The sequence below is a fragment of the Strigops habroptila genome, chromosome 2, assembly GCF_004027225.2.
Source record: "Strigops habroptila isolate Jane chromosome 2, bStrHab1.2.pri, whole genome shotgun sequence".
Lineage (NCBI taxonomy): Eukaryota > Metazoa > Chordata > Aves > Psittaciformes > Psittacidae > Strigops > Strigops habroptila.
This window is the reverse complement of record NC_044278.2, coordinates 112,290,851-112,311,889: the sequence shown is the minus strand read 5'-3', so window position 1 is coordinate 112,311,889 and position 21,039 is coordinate 112,290,851. Positions and strand designations below refer to the sequence as shown.

General features: G+C 40.6%; 1 protein-coding gene across 1 annotated transcript; it reads right to left on the bottom strand.

Annotated features, from left to right (window-relative positions):
- Positions 1-233: 233 nt before the first annotated feature.
- Positions 234-21,037, bottom strand: MRE11 (MRE11 homolog, double strand break repair nuclease). The gene is made up of 20 exons (XM_030476063.1): positions 20,938-21,037; positions 20,465-20,579; positions 19,860-19,992; positions 17,801-17,961; positions 17,087-17,174; positions 15,916-16,057; positions 14,117-14,231; positions 12,915-13,100; positions 12,271-12,442; positions 11,454-11,534; positions 10,779-10,905; positions 8,196-8,299; positions 6,386-6,559; positions 5,149-5,211; positions 4,047-4,263; positions 3,014-3,097; positions 2,461-2,516; positions 1,911-1,978; positions 1,463-1,541; positions 234-883 (listed from the first exon to the last, which is right to left on the bottom strand). Exons 2-20 carry the CDS (start codon positions 20,482-20,484, stop codon positions 836-838), a joined length of 2,118 nt encoding a protein of 705 aa, XP_030331923.1. The 5' UTR covers positions 20,485-20,579; positions 20,938-21,037; the 3' UTR covers positions 234-835.
- Positions 21,038-21,039: the final 2 nt, after the last annotated feature.

Genomic DNA, 21,039 nt, shown 5'->3' with positions numbered 1-21,039 from the left:
ATAAAGCCTTTTATGTAAAAACCTGCCCTGGCTGGGGTTGATTGACACCACACAAGCAGATCTGTCCGCAGCAGAAGGAGGGCAGCACCTTACACGTGCAGTCGTGGAGAAACATGTCTTTCTGTGCTGTGTAGGATTTGGTCTCCTGACGCTGATTTTAGATTTCCTATTGTGTTCTGGGGGGAAGGCACAGGGAACACTCATGTCACAGTTGGAGTGACGCACCTCACTCATAAGAGAGACAGAGCAATACGTTTACTGATGTAAAACAGTGATTTAACAAAGTCCGTCAGTGAATGTGACAGTGGTTTAGCAAGACTCGATGGCGAGATGCACTTGAGCATTTACTGCATAGAGGACAGGGTGCCTGGGATGTGCCTTCAACATGAAAAGACAGAGTACCCTTTGATGCTGCTTTAATTCCAAAGCAGCATTCATTCCCATATACTATGACATTTAGTAACAGTGTACTGCTATAAAAACTTACTCCTCTTCAAAATTCAAGCCCAAGAGATAGAGTTTTATAGAAAAGATATTATTGTTATTTACATTATCACCTCAAAAAGAAAACAGCCTTTTAGAGGTTTTAGAAAGAACTTGCAGTTTCAGACACTCATGTCTAATGCATTAAGCAGTGCAAACACCCAAATTACACTAAATTTGGTGCCACTGGAAAAACTAAAACAGAACCAAACCAAAAACATTTCATAGAAGTGAAAACTGAAGGCAAGCCATCATTTACAGAGAAATGTCATATAGAGAATGCCTTGCAAACTGCTTTCCATCCTCTTCACTATCTTCCATGGCCTCTCTTGTATAGCAAGCCAGAAACTACTTATTTCCTTCTTGATGTTGCAGTGCTTTGGAATGGATCAAATTCATCCTGCAATTTGTAAAAAGATACATGTTACTAGAACTAGCTGAATTTAGAGTCACAAAAAGTACAATCACTTTTAGATTAAACTAGAAAGCCTGGTGACATTACTCCATGTTTTCTGACAGACCTGGATTTATTGGTTTTGATATGAAAGGGATTATCTATGGATTTAAAGGTCTTCAGTCATTTTCGAATGTGAAGGAAGAATATATATAATTCTCCCTTCTTATAAGAATAAAAAAAACAAACAAATGAAAGGACATAGCCAAGCACGAGAAGAGATTACAATGACTTTCTTCCACAGGCAAAATAACCTATTCCACACACGTCAGGAATGACAATGAACTGATTAAGAACTGAAGGGAAAAAGGACTGGATATTTTCCTGACATCGCTTCCAGCCTTATATTTGATGATTCTGTACAGATTCTAAGTAAAGCTGGTTGCAACAATATAGCCCTGTTAGTGGGAAAAAAAACCCCCAACCCATGCTATTTTCCTCTGAAATGCTTTATTTAAGTAGCTGTAGAACAGTTATACGAACTTACATGAAATAAAGGCAAAAAAAGACCCCTATATACCATACCTCATCTGACTCGAAATCAACTCCTCTAGATGTTTGGCTTTGTGAACCTCTTTTACCAAGTGAAGGTGTAGTTGACAACCTTGAAAGATACAAAGAGAAGAAAAGGCACGTTCTTGATTACCAGACATTCCAATAAATTGCCCTTCAGCTTAGATTTGGACCACCAATACAGAGAGTAAGAATGAAGAGCAGTAACATAAGTAGAACAATCCAAATTCCCAACCTCTTAAGCTCTGACCTAGCTTACCTCAAGCAGCAGACCAATTTATTGCTAGAGAAAGATCTACCACATTAATAGGTAAAAATAAAGTATATAAATTCTCTAAGTACTGATATGACTGTCTTAAAAATCTGGTTTTCCAGGTAGTGGATCAGATCCATGGACTCTGCTGACTGCCAATCAGAGATATGTCAGTTATGGTAGTGGTCGTGAAGTAAACATACCAACCTTAGACTGCCTTTAGAAGAAGGAGCAGTAGAAATTTCTTCTACATCGGAGTCATCATCTATAATATCCTGGAAAAGAAATATAATTTATAAAGCTTTTTCACAGAATTTATTCTTAGAGTGATATAGTGCATAGTATTACAGCATAGAACCTTTGGGGGGTTTCCAACTATATTCCTACTTAGTTATAATATATACACATATATACATGACAGGCCTCCAGGCTAGAACTGTATGATGTGCAAATACAGCACAAGTTTTGCTGTTCAGATCTTTGATTTTTCAGAAGTCCCCAAAATACTCATGTACCTACACTCTGAATCTTAGGCTATGGTCACAAATAAAAACCCCCTGGTCCTTGTTTTTCTCAGACAAACACCACATCAAGAAACGGTGCAAAAAGTCTACAACTGAACATGCAAAAACTTGCTGCTGGAACTTATAGTTTGGGAACATCTGGTTTAGGCTAGTATTTTGATCATATATTTATTATTCAAATCAAAGACAGCAAAAGGCAGCACAACTTCACTCATACAAGAGTGAACTCTTACCTCAGAGTAAGATTTAGATGAATTCAAGGAGGGGTCTGGTTTCAAAGACCTAAAGGCTAGAATAAAACAAATGTAATGTTTTTAAAGTGCTCACACAACAATGTGCTGATGTTATATCATTTGTTTCATTTACGACCTGCTTAGCAGGCATTTCCTCTGCAAAATAACCTGTAAAACAAACAAGTAAACATAAATCTGTACCCACTGAGGAATATTCTACATAAAATAGATGCTATTAGGTCGCATTCCTGCTATGTTTATTGCTTAAGGATCTGCATACAGTAAGATGTTCCCTATTTCCAGTTCTAGACAGAAGTTCCTGACACATTTCATTTTACCCCATGCCAGCAGGATATCACTATTCTGTTCTTCCCCTCCATTTGTCTTTCTCTCATCACTGTTAGATATTCTTTTTCATTAGAACCAAAAGAATCTCTCACAGCTGAATTGGACTACTAGAAATAAAGGCAATAAAGGCACTTCATCATTAAACAAACACCTTCATTACAATTTGAGAGAGCAGATTAGAGCAATGGACAAATCAAAGGCCTACCATCTATGATAGACATATTCTTGGCAGGCACAGATACAGGCTTGTAGGTTCTGCTGCTAGTAGCTGACTCTCGGCCACTGCTTCCTGTAGGGATAATAAACAATATGCAAATCAATTCAGTTGTAATTCTATTTTCCCCTCTAATCTATCATTACTGAGTGGGAAGTCACTTAAAAACCTACATTGCCTACATTCATCCTGCACTTTCTTCCTCAAATCAAAGCCTCCTTATTGCAGGAGAGCTGCTCTGAGTCAAGTGTTCATCGCTCCACAGACACAGTCTCTTCACACACCTGCCCCTGCTCTGATGGGGTCACACCAGTGCTGCAGCACACGCTCACAGAACTCGTTTGAAGGCACTAACCAAATCAGTCCTAAGGTAACTGCCTTTGTTTCAACTCCTCTTGCTCTTAGACCTTTGGGAGTGTTACTGAGACAACTCAAAAGAGTATGTTATTGCAAGACCACATCTTTTCTTTTCTTTCTTTTAATTTATATACAATGGAAGGACAAATCTAATGGAAGGACAAATTTAAAGGAAGGACTGCTACCACTCTAAAGTGCACAATCACACAAAACCAAGCAGCTATTTAACGCTTTTTGCTTAGGAAACACTCCCCATTTCCTCAGTCCCTAGAAACAATGAAGTCTCTTGTAAATTGCAGCAGAGACAGTCTGCACCTCCTCTCTATACTGATAAACCTTTAGCAGTAACAAAGGTTTAGCCATGCACTTCATTGCACACACCTTCCCAACAATGAACTTTTTAAGAGTCTGTTATGTTTCTATAGCTGGGAAGCAAGAAGCAAGACGTTTTTATTTAACCACCCTGTGAAAAAGTGATAAATTCAGCTTTGTAAGGCAGTCATCTGTATGTAAGATGATTATAAAAATATTTGAGAATGATTTCTTTCCCCCCAGCAGGAGTCCTCAAGCAACAGATTTCCACTTGATGGAAGCATCAGAAGAGAGCAGCCTTTTAAAGGAAAAAGAGTCAGTAACTGCAGTACAAAGAATGTGAAGCTTTTCTTACCTCTCCTCCTTTGAGATGAACCTCTTGCTATTGGATTTTGTCCCCTGGCACCTCTTGCCCTACCTCTTGCCCGACCCCTTCCTCGGGTTAGTGTTGCAGGAAAGCCATCATCTGAATCACCACTGCCTTTCATCCCAGTATCCATGGCTTCTTCATCACTGGAGGCCGCGACAAGAACTGCATCTTCAGATCTGTGGGCTCTAGCCCTGGTCATTGCCTGAAATGGGACAATAAGCACTATAGGAGAAAGACTCTTCAATGATGAAATGCACCATTGTTAAATCCTAATTGTGATACACAGTTCTAAACCACTGAGGCTTAGAAGACCCAAATCCACAGCATTACAGAAGGCAAGGACGTCTGTCAAGAAGCAGGGACAGGATTTAGTCTATTTTAGATGTGTACATACAAAGTAGCCCTGATAACAGAGTGGAGCTAGTTTGTATGATACATTGTCATCCTATGTCAGCTATGTACATCTGCTCAGAGGAGACCTGATCCTCACTGACGACCGTGGATGTGAAGATATCTCAGATCAGGAGAACTGAATCTCACCCCAGCTGTACTTTTTCTCAAAACCTTATGCCAGTCACACAGAGCTTGCAAAGACAAAAGAGCAGCAGTGCTATCAGGGGTGGTAATTCCCTTTGGAAAGACATCTGCAATCTAGATAGGAATCTCTGGAAGATCTAAGACTCCAAGATTGCTGATGAGGACAATAATACCTAAAGGTTTACCAATAGTACCAACTTGTCCCAGTAATATCACTCAATACAGCCCATCCCCATGGTCCACTGGTGATGGGATCACGAACAGTTTAAGCTGACAGATCTCACAAGGTCACCTGCCTGGTCTAACCTCAGTTTAAAGCAAGAACAAGGGAATATTCACATTCACAAATCTGCACAAGAAAAGAGATCTCAAAAGCTTAGGCACACGTTATACCAGGGAAGATTTTAGAAAGACTTACTAATCTTCCCTAGGCAGACAGGCATTTTTTAGCAGGGACAATGTTGAAGTATTGCTAAATGACTTCATTTGCATGCAGAAGTCACCATTCTATTCTATTCTTCATTCTATGTTCAAAATTCAAAGGAGTTACCTCACGAACTTCCTCATCCTCCTCTTCAGCATTCTTTTTTCTACTCTCCCTGAATTTTCTCACCTGAATAAAAAGAGTTCCCATCAAAATAACAATTCATTTCATACAATAATCAAAACACAGTGAGAAGTCTTACTGATCACTGAATTATTACATCGAACTCATTTGAGAGGTGAAGAAGAGCACAAGAATAACTGTACAGTTTATTTAGAGCCTTTTTATGCTGTCCTACAGCTTAAGAATCTCACATTCTATGAATTACTGGAGCTATGTCACTGAGGAGAAAAACACTTGGGACATGACGAAAAGTAGGAGTCTGCATTCAAGAGGAGTAACTGTAACTTGACAATAGGGAACACTGAAATATGACTAAGTGGACAAGGTGTACAGATGAAGCAGCAAGATAGAAAACAATGACACTGAGAAGAGACAAACACTGCAATACACGTACAACTAAGAAAGCTCAACTTGTCAAGTATGGAAGAAGATATGATGGGTGGATAGTAAGAAAATATTAGTCCAAAAGACAAACACACCCCCCAAGTGGCACAGAAAGCCTACAGGCACTGATCGTTCATGGTCTCTTTCAACCCCCCATGAATTAAAGCAACCAACAAGAGAACAGGTAGATGCAACCTTCCTCCCCCCACCAAGTTATTCTTTACACAGTGCACAGTTCAGCTGCAGAACAACTTGTCACTTAATGCTTGAATATTACAGCTGAGCACATGGGCTCACATGGAAGCTCAACAAGTTAGAGAAGTCTCTTAAAGGGTACTTGATACACATAAATCAGGTTTGTCTCTGAGAGACCCTGACCTGCAAGAAGTTAGAAGCTAGTAGAGTACCTGAAGGATAGGTTTCCTTTAGGTTTGCCCTGTTCTTGTACTCTTCCCTGAACCAGTATGAAAAACCTAAAAAGATATTATATCTACCATCTTCCTCACAATAGATATACATATAGATCTACATAGAGTGACAGATCTTTTCTACATATGCATGTGCATATAAAGTGGGAATCAGCAAAAGCATATCTAAAACTCTGTGTACTTTTCAATGCAAGCTTTTAGACTATGTAGCTGAAACTCCATCACCGTATCTATTAACTCCAGAAAACAACTAGAAGTAAAAGTCATTGCACATGCACCTCACACAGGGAAACCTATTAAACCAGGTTTGAACACTGTTTATTTTGCTTTCTGTCTTGACCTCTCCTAAGAGATTAAGAGAACATTACCTCCTCATCTATTTTTTCTTCCTCTGCAGCAGTGCGCCGCTCCTTAAGAAACCTCTGTGTTTTTTCTAGTTGAAATTTCACCAGTTCTTCTATGGCATCTTTTTCTTCTTTGTCCACAAACTCCTGCACTGCTTCTCCCATTCCTCTTTCAGTTAGAAGTGAAAGCTGTACTTTCTTTATAATTGGGGAAAACCATTTTGTTAAAAAGCATCTGCCAAAGAACACCAGTAATATTCCTGCTGTTTCCCATAAATGTTACATTAAAATGGTTCCAAAAACAATAACATGCACTGAAGACTTCTGAGAAAAGCACAGCAACAAGCAAACATGTTACTTTGCATAATAGTTACAATCCTCTTGCCAGGAACGTTACACCTACTTAAAGTATTTTCAAGATTCAAAGAAAAAGGTTTCATAAAGAGTAAAGAAACTAGAGTGCTAATAGTTCCTAAAACAATTTGGCTGAAATGTGTTGCTGAGAGAAGGTAAACTGTATTCTTTCTTGGTTCCCCTCTGTTTTTTAACTAAAGATCAACCTGCAGAGACATAAAAATGCTATTAAAAACAGGCCCTGAATTATTACAGATGCTAAACTTTCCTGTAAAATTCTGATGTTAAAAAATGGCAGTTACAGAGCAGACAAATCACTGTTATGAAGCATTAAGAGCTATTACGCAGAAGTCCATCCTTTTGAAGTGCAATTCTGTAAGTACCAACAGTTCTCATGCGTCCATCAAGTGAAATGATATTCATCAAGATACTCTATTACTGTGGACATTAATTAGTAGAAGTAGTAGATGCTACTGCTGCTGTTTTGCAGCCATTCTCTTCTCTACGTGCCTTCCCAATACAGTATATTGGGCAAGATGATGTAATTTGGTTGATCTTTACCTCAGGAATCCTTGCTCTAATGGCTTCTGAATGCTATGCTTGATCGATAGGACAAGGGGGTGATGAGTTCAAACTTAAACAGGGGAAGTTCAGGTTAGATCTAAGGAAGAAGTTCTTTCCTGTGAGGGTGGTGAGACACTGGAACAGGTTGCCCAGAAAAGTGGTGAATGCTCCATCCCTGGCGGTGTCCAAGGCCAGGTTGAACAGAGCCTTGGGTGACATGGTCCAGTGTGAGGTGCCCATGGTAGGGGGCTTGGAACTAGATGATTTTAAGGTCCTTTCCAACCCAAACCATCCTATGATTCTATGATCTAGATCCAGCATTTGGGTATCTGACTTACTGATTATTACTTTTTTTACCTCTGAGATGTTGCTGCCCTGGTGTTGGAAAGGGAAATAAACTGGGTTTAATGGAAGGGTGGGGAGACAGTAAACTACTGGAGGGGGCTCTCTTCTTTCTCCCTCTGCTTTAAATAAAATATAGAATTGAACTATGTCTGAGGATACAAATACACTACAAAGTAACAAGTTACTCCAAGTCAGCTGATAATAACAAATGGTACAGTCTCGCATTGACCCTATAGTAAATCAAGGTAGTTTCTCAGAGTATGCTGCCTCATATTTTCCTACTATAAGAACATAACACATCACTTAGTACAGGGCAGACACTGCCAAGCTCACATGAAGAGTTATCAAACCAGCATGTGTTCACATACCTTATACAACCTATATACAACAGTTGCTAACCCAATACAAACCCAATACTTCATACAGGAATTCACATATGAAATAAATCTACTTCTCGGTGAATGTCAGAGTCTTTTCATGGCACACCAATTCCATTAAGGAAAAAACCCAATAAAATATATAAAAATATTATATTCCATTAAAAAGCAAATCAGAAAAGGTGGAAAGATACCTTCTCCGCTGTCTGAAAATACTGCTTCACAAGGTCTTCCACCCTCAGTGTCATCCCCTCAGAAGTAGGTCTGCTCACCAGCTTTCCAAAATTAAGATCATTGTCTAGAATAGAAAAGCACAGTGGCACTGTCACCCACGCCTGCAGCTTTTAACTGTTATCATCCCACTGACAGGAATAGGAAAAAAAGATTAATATAGGCCTCAAGAACTGTGGTCCCTTTTATATGCAAAGGATTTTTGTACTAACTGTAGAGTCTATTTGGAAACACAGGTGAACATAACAGATACAATAACTGTACAAGACAACTCTACCACTAGCAGATACAAAGTGTTCTTCTAACTACCAAATGTCTGGAATTATAAATTTAACACTGTGTCCTGAAGGTTATTATAACTGGACTCCAAAAGTTCACAAATGGAAGAAAATCAAAGGACCCATAAAAGCACAAGGCATTCTTCATACATGACTCTGTTACTAGGGAAGAAGTTTTCCTCCAAAGCACACTGACTGATTTTTGGTAGAAAATGCTCACAGCTCATTAAGGCTGTGCCCCATTCAAGGGCAGCAAGGTAGGAATGACAGAAAATAAAGGGGTAATCAAGTGAGATTACCACAAACCATGCAAAGTAATACAAAGTGATTACAGATTGCTTCCAGACATCTGCCAGATGCAAGCACAAAACATTGCTTTGTTACATAAGCAGCTACAATAAAAAGCAGCTTGATGAGAAGCTCGACATGACCCAGCAGTGTGCTCTTGCAGCTCAGAAACCACCTGTGTCCTGGGCTGCATCAAAAGGAGTGTGACCAGCAGGCCGAAGGTCATCCTGCCCCTCTGCTCTGCTCTCATGAGACCCCACCTGCTGTCCTGCCTTCAGCTCTGAGGCCCCCAACATATGGAGGACGTGAAGCTGTTGGAGTGAGTCCAGAGGAGGCCACAAAGACGATCAGAGGGCTGGGGCACCTCTGCTATGAAGACAGGCTGAAAGAGCTGGGCTTGTTCAGCCTGGAGAAGGCTCTAGAGAGAGAACTTTAGAGGAGCTTCCAGTGCCTAAAGGGGCCTACAAGAAATCTTGAGAGGGGCTTTTGACAAGGGCGTGCAGGGATAGGGCAAGGGGGAATGGCTTTAAACTGAAAGGGGGAGTAGATTTAGATTAGATATTAGGCAGAAGCTCTTCCCTGTGAGGGTGCTGAGGCGCTGGCACAGGGTGCCCAGAGAAGCTGTGGCTGCCCCATCCCTAGCAATGTTCAAGTGGACACAGGGGCTTGGAGCAACCTGCTCTAGTGGAAGGTGTTCCTGCCCATGGCAGGGGGTTGGAACTACATGGTCTTTAAGGTCCCTTCCAACCCAAACCATTCTGTGATTCTAAAAGGAACAATAACAACTTCTGAACTCATGCAGTCTTAAACATCACCTGTACTGAACCACAGCATTGTGCACACATGTACTGAAAATTCTGGCTGCTTTACCAGCCACCCTTCTTGTAGTAGAGGGTATCTAATAAACCAATGCAAGAACCATGGTAATCTTTTTACATTCCCTTCCTGAAGCCAAGATGCACGTTCAGTAGGAAAGTTAAAATGCATTGATGAAATGCAGTGACAGCAGTAGCTGTCTTGTGTTCTGAAATGTTAATGAGCTCACACAACTACTAAAAAAACCAAAGCAAAATAAGATTGATGAAGCACAATTAAAAAAAAAAAAAAATCAAATAAAAATCACTAAAAGTATTTTTTATTCATGAAACATGTTTTGAACTCCACAAAACTGACAGCGTACGTAAAAGGTGCCAGTGGAATTGGAGTACTTACAATGCACTAATGTGAAATATTAACAGTTCTTTAGCACAGGCTGTTCTTGTGCAAGCTGCATCTTCATTAGCAACTATCCCAAATCCAGTATTTGGGCAACATCTATTATCCATTTATGAAAACTTCTAGGCACAGTAAGAAAAGCTGCAACAGTAACAGCTATTATTTCTTTTGCACAAATGCTTGACTAGAGCCATACCTGGAACAGACAAGCCAAGAGCACCTCATACACGTGACTGAATAGGGCAGACAAAATGCTGTCCTACATTCAGACCTTTTTTTTGAATACACAAACATCTCTCAAGCCCATTCTCTCCATGACTATTTTAGGTACAAACAAATTAATTACTACAGCAACGAACTTAAAAAACAAAGGGGAAAAAGCACAACGCTCCTTTCTCTTCCTGCTGAGTGTCCAAACCCAACACTCCTCATTCTGAGAGGTCTCAGGAGTGAGATGTTTAATGCCTTTCATGGTAATTGCCAGAGAATCATGAAGTCAGTCTGGCACAGGGCTACGTGTGGTACCATAAGCAGTTATTTATGAATAACTGTCAGAAGATGCTGTGCTAAATACCAGAATTTTGGACAAACCCAGAAATAGAGCAGAAATACTTGTGCAATATATACTCTTAAATGAGATTCTGCATCTTTACTCCTCCTATAACACACTAGATGGTAGACACCAAGCCTTTGCAAGTGCTGTGTAACAAAATAAAGTAAGAATGAAAACCTAAGCAAGCCAATGATTCCTTCCTTTATAATTACCATTTTTCTCTTTCTGTTCACGATGCCTGAAGAAGTGTATGATGTCTTTTGGGTTAGCCACCCTATCCATGTACTTCTGGCTAAACCGATGGACATTGAATGGTTCAAAGCCACCTGCATAATCAACCTAAGAGAGAAAAGGAAAAATTTAGATATGAAATAAACAGAAATAGAGAAGCCACACGGGTGATCCTGGCCACGATCAGGAGGTTGGAACTAGATGATCGTTGAAGTCCTTTCCAACACAAACCATTCTATGATTGTATGAAGATGGGTTTGTTACCCTTCAAAGGAAAAGTTAAAAATAAGTCAACCTAAAATTAATGCTTTACTATCCTATGCAGAATAGTTAATGGATAAAATAATAATAGTCATAATAATAATAATAATAGCAGTTTCATTTAGTAGCCTTCAGGAAGGCTTCCATAAATTAGACCAGCAGTCTATGCTCAGATGAGCATAGATGAGCAGTGACATACGCTTATGACCAACCTCATCCTTTACCATGGAATACTCGTTATACCACAGGTAGATGGAATCATGGTATGAAGGTGATTTATATTTGCCTGTACACAGTAAGATACTTTATATATTATGTTTATACAAGAGCATGACTTTGCTTTGAAGCTCAGTGACCTTCCAAACAAAAGCAATCCAAAGTGAACAATTCCTTACGCGTAATCGTATGAGAGGCTTCCCTGGCTGGCGCGGATTGCCCAGGCGCTCTCGTTCTGCATTGTCCAGCATCATCTCAACCTGTGAAACAGAATTAGAACTTCAGTTCCACTTTGTTCTCTTACAGATGTATGAACCCTTCAAACATAGCTTAAAATACATCCACAGCTGCAGAGGGGGGGAGCTATAAAAATAAAGAGCTATAGGATGCGCTCTCATTCCTGAACAATCCACAGCTGGATCCAACCAAAACCCATAAGAATGAATGAGAGAGTCACAACAAAAAGCTTATTTTTCAGCTATAGTGTAGTCCAGCAGTACCTACATCACTGACCACTCAGTATTTCACTTTATAGCCATTATGCTTTGCTAAATTTCTAGTTCCAGGAAAAAAAAAAGCAGGAAGACACTTATACCTAAGAACCAATAGCAGTTAATAAACCTGCTTAGTTACTTCTTCCCCTTCATGCTGCACAGCCCAGCTCCCAGGGTTTATGTGCATGTATTTATGCTGGTTCCAAAGTGCACATCCAACAGTGCCCCACTCTTACGTGGGAGTTTTCATACAAAGGTGATAGGGACCCCCATAAAGCAGTTATAGCCTATTTCGATAAGTCATCCTAGCCAAGGAACCTGGAAGCCAAGGCTGCAGTGAATGGCATGGAATTAGCTTCCTATGGAAACACTGCCTAAGTTCTTTTCAAGTAATTTGGAGAAAGACACAAGATTCCTCATCTTTGTCTCAAAGCCAGCCACAGATTCCATTCTCTACCCACACATACACTGTTATCCATATACTAGTAGCATTACAAGTTACCTTTTCCATGCAGAATGCTTGTATTGCCTGAGTCACTTTAGGATTGTCAGGATTAAAGAGATCTGGATGATCAGCTAGAACAATATCCTCCATGTAGAAAGTCCGCACTGTCTCCAGCGCAATCTTCTGCATTTTCATTTTTGTCCCTCTAACATGCAGCAAGCCAATGTGTCTAGAAGGAGAAAGGAAGGAGAAAAGTAACTTACTACAAGATAAACTTCAGAGATCTATGGATTAAAAATCTAGTTCCAATTCATATTTACTTTTCAGGGACAAAAAGTTTAAAAGCTATAGGAAATTCTTGAATCTGTACTTCAGGGTTGGCCCTGCCAAACTTCAGTTCTATTAATTTTAATTGTCCTTGTTCCATACACAGCACATGAACACAGTTCCTTGTATGCCAATTTATCAGGGTGCAACTCCTCAGGTAAGTTCCATTTGCTTCAGATGTTAGGCTTAATCCTAAGTAAAGCAAAAGTTATTCTAGGCACTGATGCTACCTACTTAATTTGTTCTGTCACACTCTGACGCTAATCCACACTCTAACACAAGTCCTTTCATACTTAATAAAAGTATTTTTCCTTTTTCAAACACATGACAGACATAAGGCAAGGGATAAATAAGAACAAGAAAACATCACACACTTCTTCACAGCTTCTCCGGGGGACAGAGACGTCACCACTGAACTTCCTGGCTGAGAAACATAGAAACGTTGCTGTTCGTTTTGGCATGGGGCTATTTTGCACTCATGTTCATGACCCCACACAACAAGATTGATAAAGTCATCTAAAAACTGCTCTGGGATGTAGTTGGTAGCTCCATGTTTGCTCCTGTTCAAGCAAAGAGGAAAATAATTAGAACATGCACAGTTATGGGTGAGCAAGGGGGGAGTGAAGGAGGAGACAAACTCAGGGTGATTTAAAGTGATACAGAAACTCCAGCAAAAATATCTGAAGTACACGTCACATCAGCTACTCTTCACATTTATTCCTTACACAATTGTTTGAAGTGTTTAGTTAAACTTACAGAGCTCATTCTTTTCTGCTCCCTTTTATTCAGATCTCCCTTTTTTTCTTACTTGACTTGCGAGACTTCAGGGTTTTTTTCCCCTATGAATGCTTCTATAGCGCCTCATGGCTTTTTTAATAGCGGGGTAAAAACCACCGAATTAAACAGATATGGGACACACCACCCCCCATCCCTTTCCAGAAGGCAGAGGAGATGGAGGAGTAGTGAGATCCTTTAGCCTACTGAACAGAGATCAGTACTCAGGGTTATCTGAGTACCATTTTGTTTACTCCTGCCTCCCCATTACTCTCCCATGAGGACTGCACTCCTTCAGGAAAAACTGTAAGAACAGATTTGGAAAATAACTCTCCTTGTTCCCACTACCACTGCTGGCAGTGTGTAGGCAGAAAGAGCACACGCCACCTACCCTGGATTCAAACTGTAAAGTCTCGCAGTGTAAGGGAAGATACGGTACTCCTCAAATCATGGTTCAAACAAGGACAAAAAATACAATATGAAGTTTAATGCTCTCAGCTCTAAGACAAGACTTTATTATACACATATTACACTACAAACCCTCCACTGCCCCTAACTATAAGAGTTTGGTAAGAGACTTCCCAACATTCTTAACTCATTTATTTCAACACTTTTCCTTTATGATTCTTCTGTAAAGAAGAGCTGTAAAACAGTACTTTCATTTGGGAAAATCCCAAGCAGCCAGCTACTCACAAGAAGCTCCAACTAGTACAGCTGGCTTCCTCACCTATCCTTTTTAAGGCAGTTTAATGAAGTAACACAGTAAGTTCAGAAGTCACCCTAATTCATTCAATACTGTTACCTATTTTGATGAAGCACAAACAAATTAAACCAACTATCTTCATCTTCCTTTGGTCTCAGCATGGTTACTTGCTTATTAACAAACATACGATACAACCTCTCATCTGGAATAGCTCCTGGAGTGGACAAAACAAAATACTAAATCATCTTTGAGTGGTAAACTAACTATTTGATAGCATTTTTATTAGCAGCTCGATTAAAAAGAGCATAAAGAACACAACGTTGAGCCAAGATCAGATCTTCATTTTCATGACCATGAGTCTTCTTATGAATCTAAACAGATCAAAGTATAACTTGGCTATTTTACTAGACAGACTTCTAAACATAAGACATTTTAACATAAAATCTAACTTTAAACAACTGCTAAAAGCAGGTTCATTACCTACATCTGGTTTGAGACCTCTTGCCAGCATTCTGTGCTAAACAACTGACTATGGAGAGAATAAAAATCATACAAGAGGTGTTTTGTTTCCTGTTGACAGAGTAAGAAGTATATTTGGTTGTAAAGTGGAGTCTAAAACCAGACAATACTGAGTGGAGATAAACTTCTTAAACATCCTTTGAAATTCTCTACCAAACAAGTCATGAATTATGCAGTCTGTGCTTTCCCACACAGTAGTACTTCTGAACTGGCTATGACTGATTATTTCCTTGATGTTTTTAACAAAGAAAAAACCCCAAACAAACAAACCATCCATACCCAGGATTGATGATGCATCTCAATAAAATACCATACGGAGTTTACCTATGTTGTATGAGAACAAGTGGTCTCTAAACCAGAGAAAATCAAGAGGGTATATAATCCTTGCACGACCTCAAAGAAACACCTCATGAACATTTTCATGCAGCAACACCTGTGCTTTAGAAAGCTGCTGCATTTCCCAGTAATGATTTTGGGTACTTCAATATAAATGCTTTTGAAAACCTTTATATTTTGGTATTAGCACCCTCACTACTAACCCTTAGAACATCCAGCAAACTTTTAGAGTGTCTCATTAAACACATGAAATCGTGGTTAACTAGGACTTAACACTTACAGCTATAAAAGTTGCTTGGAAATAGGTATGTCAGCACTAGACATAAAATAAGGGGAAAAAATAAGATCTTAACAGTTAACTTCTCTAGAGAGCAAGCAGCCAAACATAACCATTCGAGTTCAGAAGGAGGGTAGAGGTGAAGGTGGAGGAGAAAATCGAAAGGAACAAACTGAAGTTGAAAACCACCATAGTACATCTTTAAAATATGAAACTCTTCATATGTTTCTTTAAAGAAACTGAGGTTACCTGTGACAGACTGACTTACACACCACTTCAGACAGACATGTCAGACACTAGGTTTCTGCTCAGACAGTTTATGTTTTTAAATACAACCAAAATGGCAGGTGAACATACAGTGCTTACGCTTCACTTAAGCAGGAGGAAGTAAGATTAACACACAACAGTGAGAATTCAGAAGTGTGATTGCCCTGACTCAATACATGGGCACTATCTCTGGCTAACTTAAGCAGGGTTCACTTAAGACCAGTAGAAGTATAGAAATAAAGTTACTGAAGGATTTATTTTAAATTCTTAAAAAAAACCCCAATGACAAACACAAATTAAAAAACCCCGGTCAACCAGTGCCAATGCAGCAGGAGGAGAAACATGGCACTGTCACAGAGCTGATATGCTTCCGTTTAGCGTTACTTACACCTTCATGCTTGTTGCAGTGCTATATATGTTTTTTCCAACTTGATTTAGACCTACTGAACTCCAGTAATACATGAACAGTCTGGCCACAGTCTGGCAGGCTGATACTTACCCAATCCATACAGAGCAATTTTTGTTCTACCCTTACGCAGCAAAATGGGACTAATATCTATTTTCTCCACGGAAGCCGAACGTCCGAAGTGATTCAGCAATCCTGCACAGCTTAAAATATCCAATGCACACAGTGCATCTGCCTGCAGAAAATATCAAGAAACAATATAAAAGCTTTGAACAGAACATTTAGTCTTCAAAGTCTAAGTGAAGCAGTATCAAAAGGGAGAATATCTTTCCTTAAGCAACTTCTGAGTTGAAAACCTCACCACATATATTAACCCCACCACTCACAGGTGGAGAAGCAAATCCCTTTGCCTTAAAAGTCTCACTTCATTTGAACAACGTGAAATTAAACATTAAATCATTCAGAAAAACAAAACCAAAAAAAACCCCAAACTACTAAAGGCTCTAAACTACTACAGAAAAATATCTGGTTAAGCCAACTACTTCATAGTAGGTCCAAAGTTAAACTCATGCTGTTAAAACATATATCCCCATCATACACTGCTATTGACATAAAATGCAAAATTACTAATTCAACACACGTACTTTGCTGCTTTCTAAATGCCCTTTTCATCCTTACGTTTAGTTGTCAATTTTAAATGAACATTTCATCATTATCACATTATCTTCCTTGAAAATATAAGATGCCCATCGTTGCACAAGTCAAAGTACTAAAATTCCCCTTCTTTAAGAAAGTTTTAGGTCTCTACAGATAGAATTTGGTTTAGAAACTTTCTGAAAGGCTGTCATTTCTTGGCATGAGAAGTGATTCTGTTCTCAGTGACAGAAACCTACAAAAATTAAGAATTTAAACATAGTAGAATCACAGAATGGTTTGGGTTGGAAAGGACCTTAAAGCTCATCCAGTTCCAACCTCCTGCCATAGGCAGGGACACCTTCCATTAGAGCAGGTTGCTCCAAGCCCCTGTGTCCAACCTGGCCTTGAACACTGCCAGGGATAGAATTCATATGATTCCCTTAACCTCATACTTGACTTCTTGTCACTAATTAACAGAATTTCTAAAGACATACAAAGTATTTATCTGAAGAATGGAGCAAATGATTAAAACCAGGTGGTTCTCCAAGAACTGCGGTTTTACACATCTCTATTTCTATAGTATTATTTTTGTAATATAACAGTAGAGTACAATTATGATAATAATTACCCCTGTGGGATCATCATGATTGCCATGAATACTAAACACTGGAATAGAAATGTTGAGATTTCCATCCTGATAATTCACCCATGGAAACCTGCATGAGGAAAGGAAAAAAAAAAGAAAAGTTAAATTGCAAATTTGGGGACAGTTCCCAATATTCTCTTCAAATGAACGTCATTACAAATACACCACAACACCAGCACAAATGAGCGCTAAGTGGCTATGAATAAGCTTCAGCTGCACAGCATAAGAACATTCTAACTCATGGCCTGGAACAGCACTTCCCACTGGGAACAGGGTAATAAAAGATGTTATTTTTTTAGAGCAAGCCTGTGAGAAGAATTGTACAACATGCTGCGTGGTATGTACAAGAGCAGCAGACTGGGCTGTGCAACTGGTGTTTACACACAAAGAAGGCTGCCGATTTAACCATAGTGATTCATGGGAATTGGTTTCCTTGCACTGCACTTGCAGGATGGAAATGATACATTACATAAATGTATCCAATGTCACAACACGCTCACAGGTTTCTCAAAAAATGGTGTCTGCTCCTTTATAGACTTAGATTAAAGAAGATGATGGGTGAAGTCATCCTGTGCACTGTTCCAAACAGGCCTAAAACGTAACAGTTCCAGCCACAGATGCTACAAATCACCAAAATCACAACATGTTCATGAGGGATGCAAACCAAACCTTACGAAGTTTACAAAAGATGCTTACTTGCTATTATGAAAATTAACTGCCTGATCACTCAGAATTTCAAACTGAATAGGACGATCCCCCATGCAGTATTTTCTCAGTGACTCCAAACAAGCGTGTATTGTTTTCCTGGAAGGTTTGTTCTCGTGGAAAAGGTCCCCACCTAATAAAACAAAGTCCACCTGTATGTAACAAAAAGCTTTATTATTTTAATACAACATTTTGTATTGCCTTGAAAGACTTCTAAGCAAATAGTTTAAATCATTTTGTCTAAGGAGTTCCACATATCTCCTCATATCTGGACTTTTAGGGAGAGCAAGGTGGTAGTTGCAGACATGGTATTTCATTTCCTCACAAAACAAACATTAACTTAAATTATTCATTATAACAAAACAAAACCCACAGAGACCCATTTATGAAGAGCTACAGGAGAAAACAACTGACAGGACTAAAAACAAAGCCAGTGAAGGGTCTCTGGATTGGCTCCTGAACATTTGCTTTGACAGGCACGAAGAGATACATTATCTTTTCATTGCTGTGGTACCTAGTGGGAAGAAATCAGTAGCTAATGCCACATTACCTTGAGAAGGTACTAGTTGCAGTGACTTTATATATATTTAGCTTTTGAAAAAGCATTAGGAAACAAACAAAACCCATCATCATTAAAATTACAAATAATTAACTAAGAAACACTGAATCCTTAAAAACAGAACCATGGAATCATTTAGGTTGGAAAGACCTTTAAGATCATCAAGTCCAACCATTACTCTAACGCTGTCAAGTCCACCCCTAAGAGCCACATCTACATCTGTCTTTTAAATACCTCCAGGGATGGTGACTCAACCACTTCCCTGGGCAGCCTGTTCCAATGCTTGACAACCCTTTCAGTCAAGAAATTCTTCCTAATATCTAACCTAAACCTCCCCTGGTGCAACTTGAGATCATTTCCTCTTGTCCTATCGTTTGTTACTTGCAAGAAGAGACTGACACCTCACTACAACCTCCTTTCAGGTACTTGTAGAGAGTGGTAAGGTCTCCCCAAAGCCTCCTTTTCTCCCGTTCCCTAAGAACTGGGTCCAGTCAGCACACGGAGCCTTCAGTTCCTATCAGGAGGGAGTCTCCTACGACAATGACCCATCTTTTTTTCTTTATGGAAGCTCTTTTGATGCAGGGTGGAAGCTGGCTTAACCTCGGTGACACCTCCAAGCCAGATGAACCATCATCCTCATTACTGTTGGATTCCACTTGCAGAGCCTCACACCTATTGTGGAAGAGCACCCAGGAAGGTGGGGTAGGCACAAGAGACGTGCCAGCTGTGCCGGGCAGGAACATGTTGCTATTGCCCCTATCCCTTAAGTCCCTGTGTTCAGCCAGGAGGAGAGAGGACAGGGAATCCTCCGTGCCATGTGTCCTGTCTGCTTATCGGGCCTGTCTCAGGGCAGGCAGGGTGTGATTCCAGCAGTCTGTCTCTCTCACACTCCCTGATACTCCTCACCCTACTCAGCTCGTCCCAGAGCTCCATCCCTAAGCAGAGGGGTTCCTCTACATGGGCACACCTCCCACAGCTCTGCTCACTGCTGCCGTCCTGCACTGGCACAAGAGCAGGGCACAGCCTGCAGCCGGACATCTGGGTGGCAGCATGTTCCCACTAGAGCTCTGTCTATGCAGCTGTGTCAGTCATGGTGGCTGCAGAGCTTGGAGAGTCCATGGCTTTCTGCCGGGTGGACACCATCACTCCCTGGTCAAGCTGCAGAGCTTCAGCCCCTTCCTGTGTGAACTGCCACACAAACTGCTGCATCACGCCCAGTTTGCCCACCCTGCTGGTGGTACTCCTGGCCGCTGGCATTCCCCAGGGCAATCTGAAAACACCATTCATGCAACCAGGGTCATAATTCATTAAGAAAGCTCTCACAGAAGAACAAGCGTTCCTTTTACTACAACAGAAACATAACTGGTTGCAATCAATAGTGAATTAAATTATCAAACTGTTGCTAAAGATCACACACCAGGATGAAGCTTTATAGCTTCTGGCAGGTTGGAACATGATTTCCACTGTCTCGCTGTCAAAGCAGGTACTCACTTCATTTTTTTGAGCATGGTCCAGAATTTCATTAAAAGTCACAAACGTGTCATTCCCACGCACTGGGTCCTTCTCCATATAGCCAAGGTGAATATCAGTAGCAATAAGTATTCTAAAGGTATCTTCATCATCCCTGAGTAAGATAGGAAAATTTGTGTTAGAAAGCAATATACTTACGAGTTTCAACCCAGACGTTACTAAGGGAAGTTGTTCTGTGCAAAGTCATTAAATACACAGATTTTTGATAAAACTCTATCAAAACAGCAGTCCTGTAATATTCTCAAACCATTTCACTACTTTCACTGCTAACAGCACTTCACCAAACCAACCAGATTCAGTTATCCCAATCAGCCCACTCTAGTAAAGGGCTGCAACCATCTCTCTGAAGTATCTAACTAAAGCCTAAGGAATCCTTTGCATGTTTTCTGCCCTTAAAAAAACTTGGTGAACAAACATTCAGTTTCTCTCTTTGCACTAGCAATCTATGCTTATATGAGAGCAAGTAGGATGATCCTAAGGACCTGGGTGAAAACATAAATCTCATTCCAAATATACAGAAGACTTGTCGTATTTCATACGACAAAACTGCATCAACAGGAGCTTACTGTGAGTTGATGGTACTCATCTTCGTGCCAAGACTTTTCACAAAAAGGCTCTGGACACTGCTTTGTAAGTCAGGTCAGGAAGCAAGCTTCTATCCTCATAGATGCTACAAAGAGCCTAAGAGACAAAAAGGGCGGGCATGATGAGCTGAGCGATCTGTTACCCAGTCCTTGACTGGGAATTGCCGCTGCAAAAGAACTCAAGGTAAGGGAGGCCCATGCTTGCTTTAGCCGTCCCCTACCGCACAACCCGCGGAGCGCCGCCAGCCCGGTTCCGGAGCGCTGCTCCTCACACCACCCCCTAAAGCAAGGCCGCCCGGAAACATGCAAGGAAGGGGAAACTTCCCGGGAACGGCCGCAAAGCCGCGCCTGGGCAGGAGGCATGGCAGGCGGGCACGGCAGCACCGGATCGAGCACCACCGCCATCGGGTTCGGCACCGACGCGGGGTGCCGGGAACCGGGGCCCCATCCGTTACCTCAGGGCCTAGCACAGCCACCTGCCGCCGAGCGCCGTTTCCATGGCGCCGAGAGCGCGCCGCTCTCGCGAGAGCCGCCCCGCCGGCAACGCGCGCGCTCGC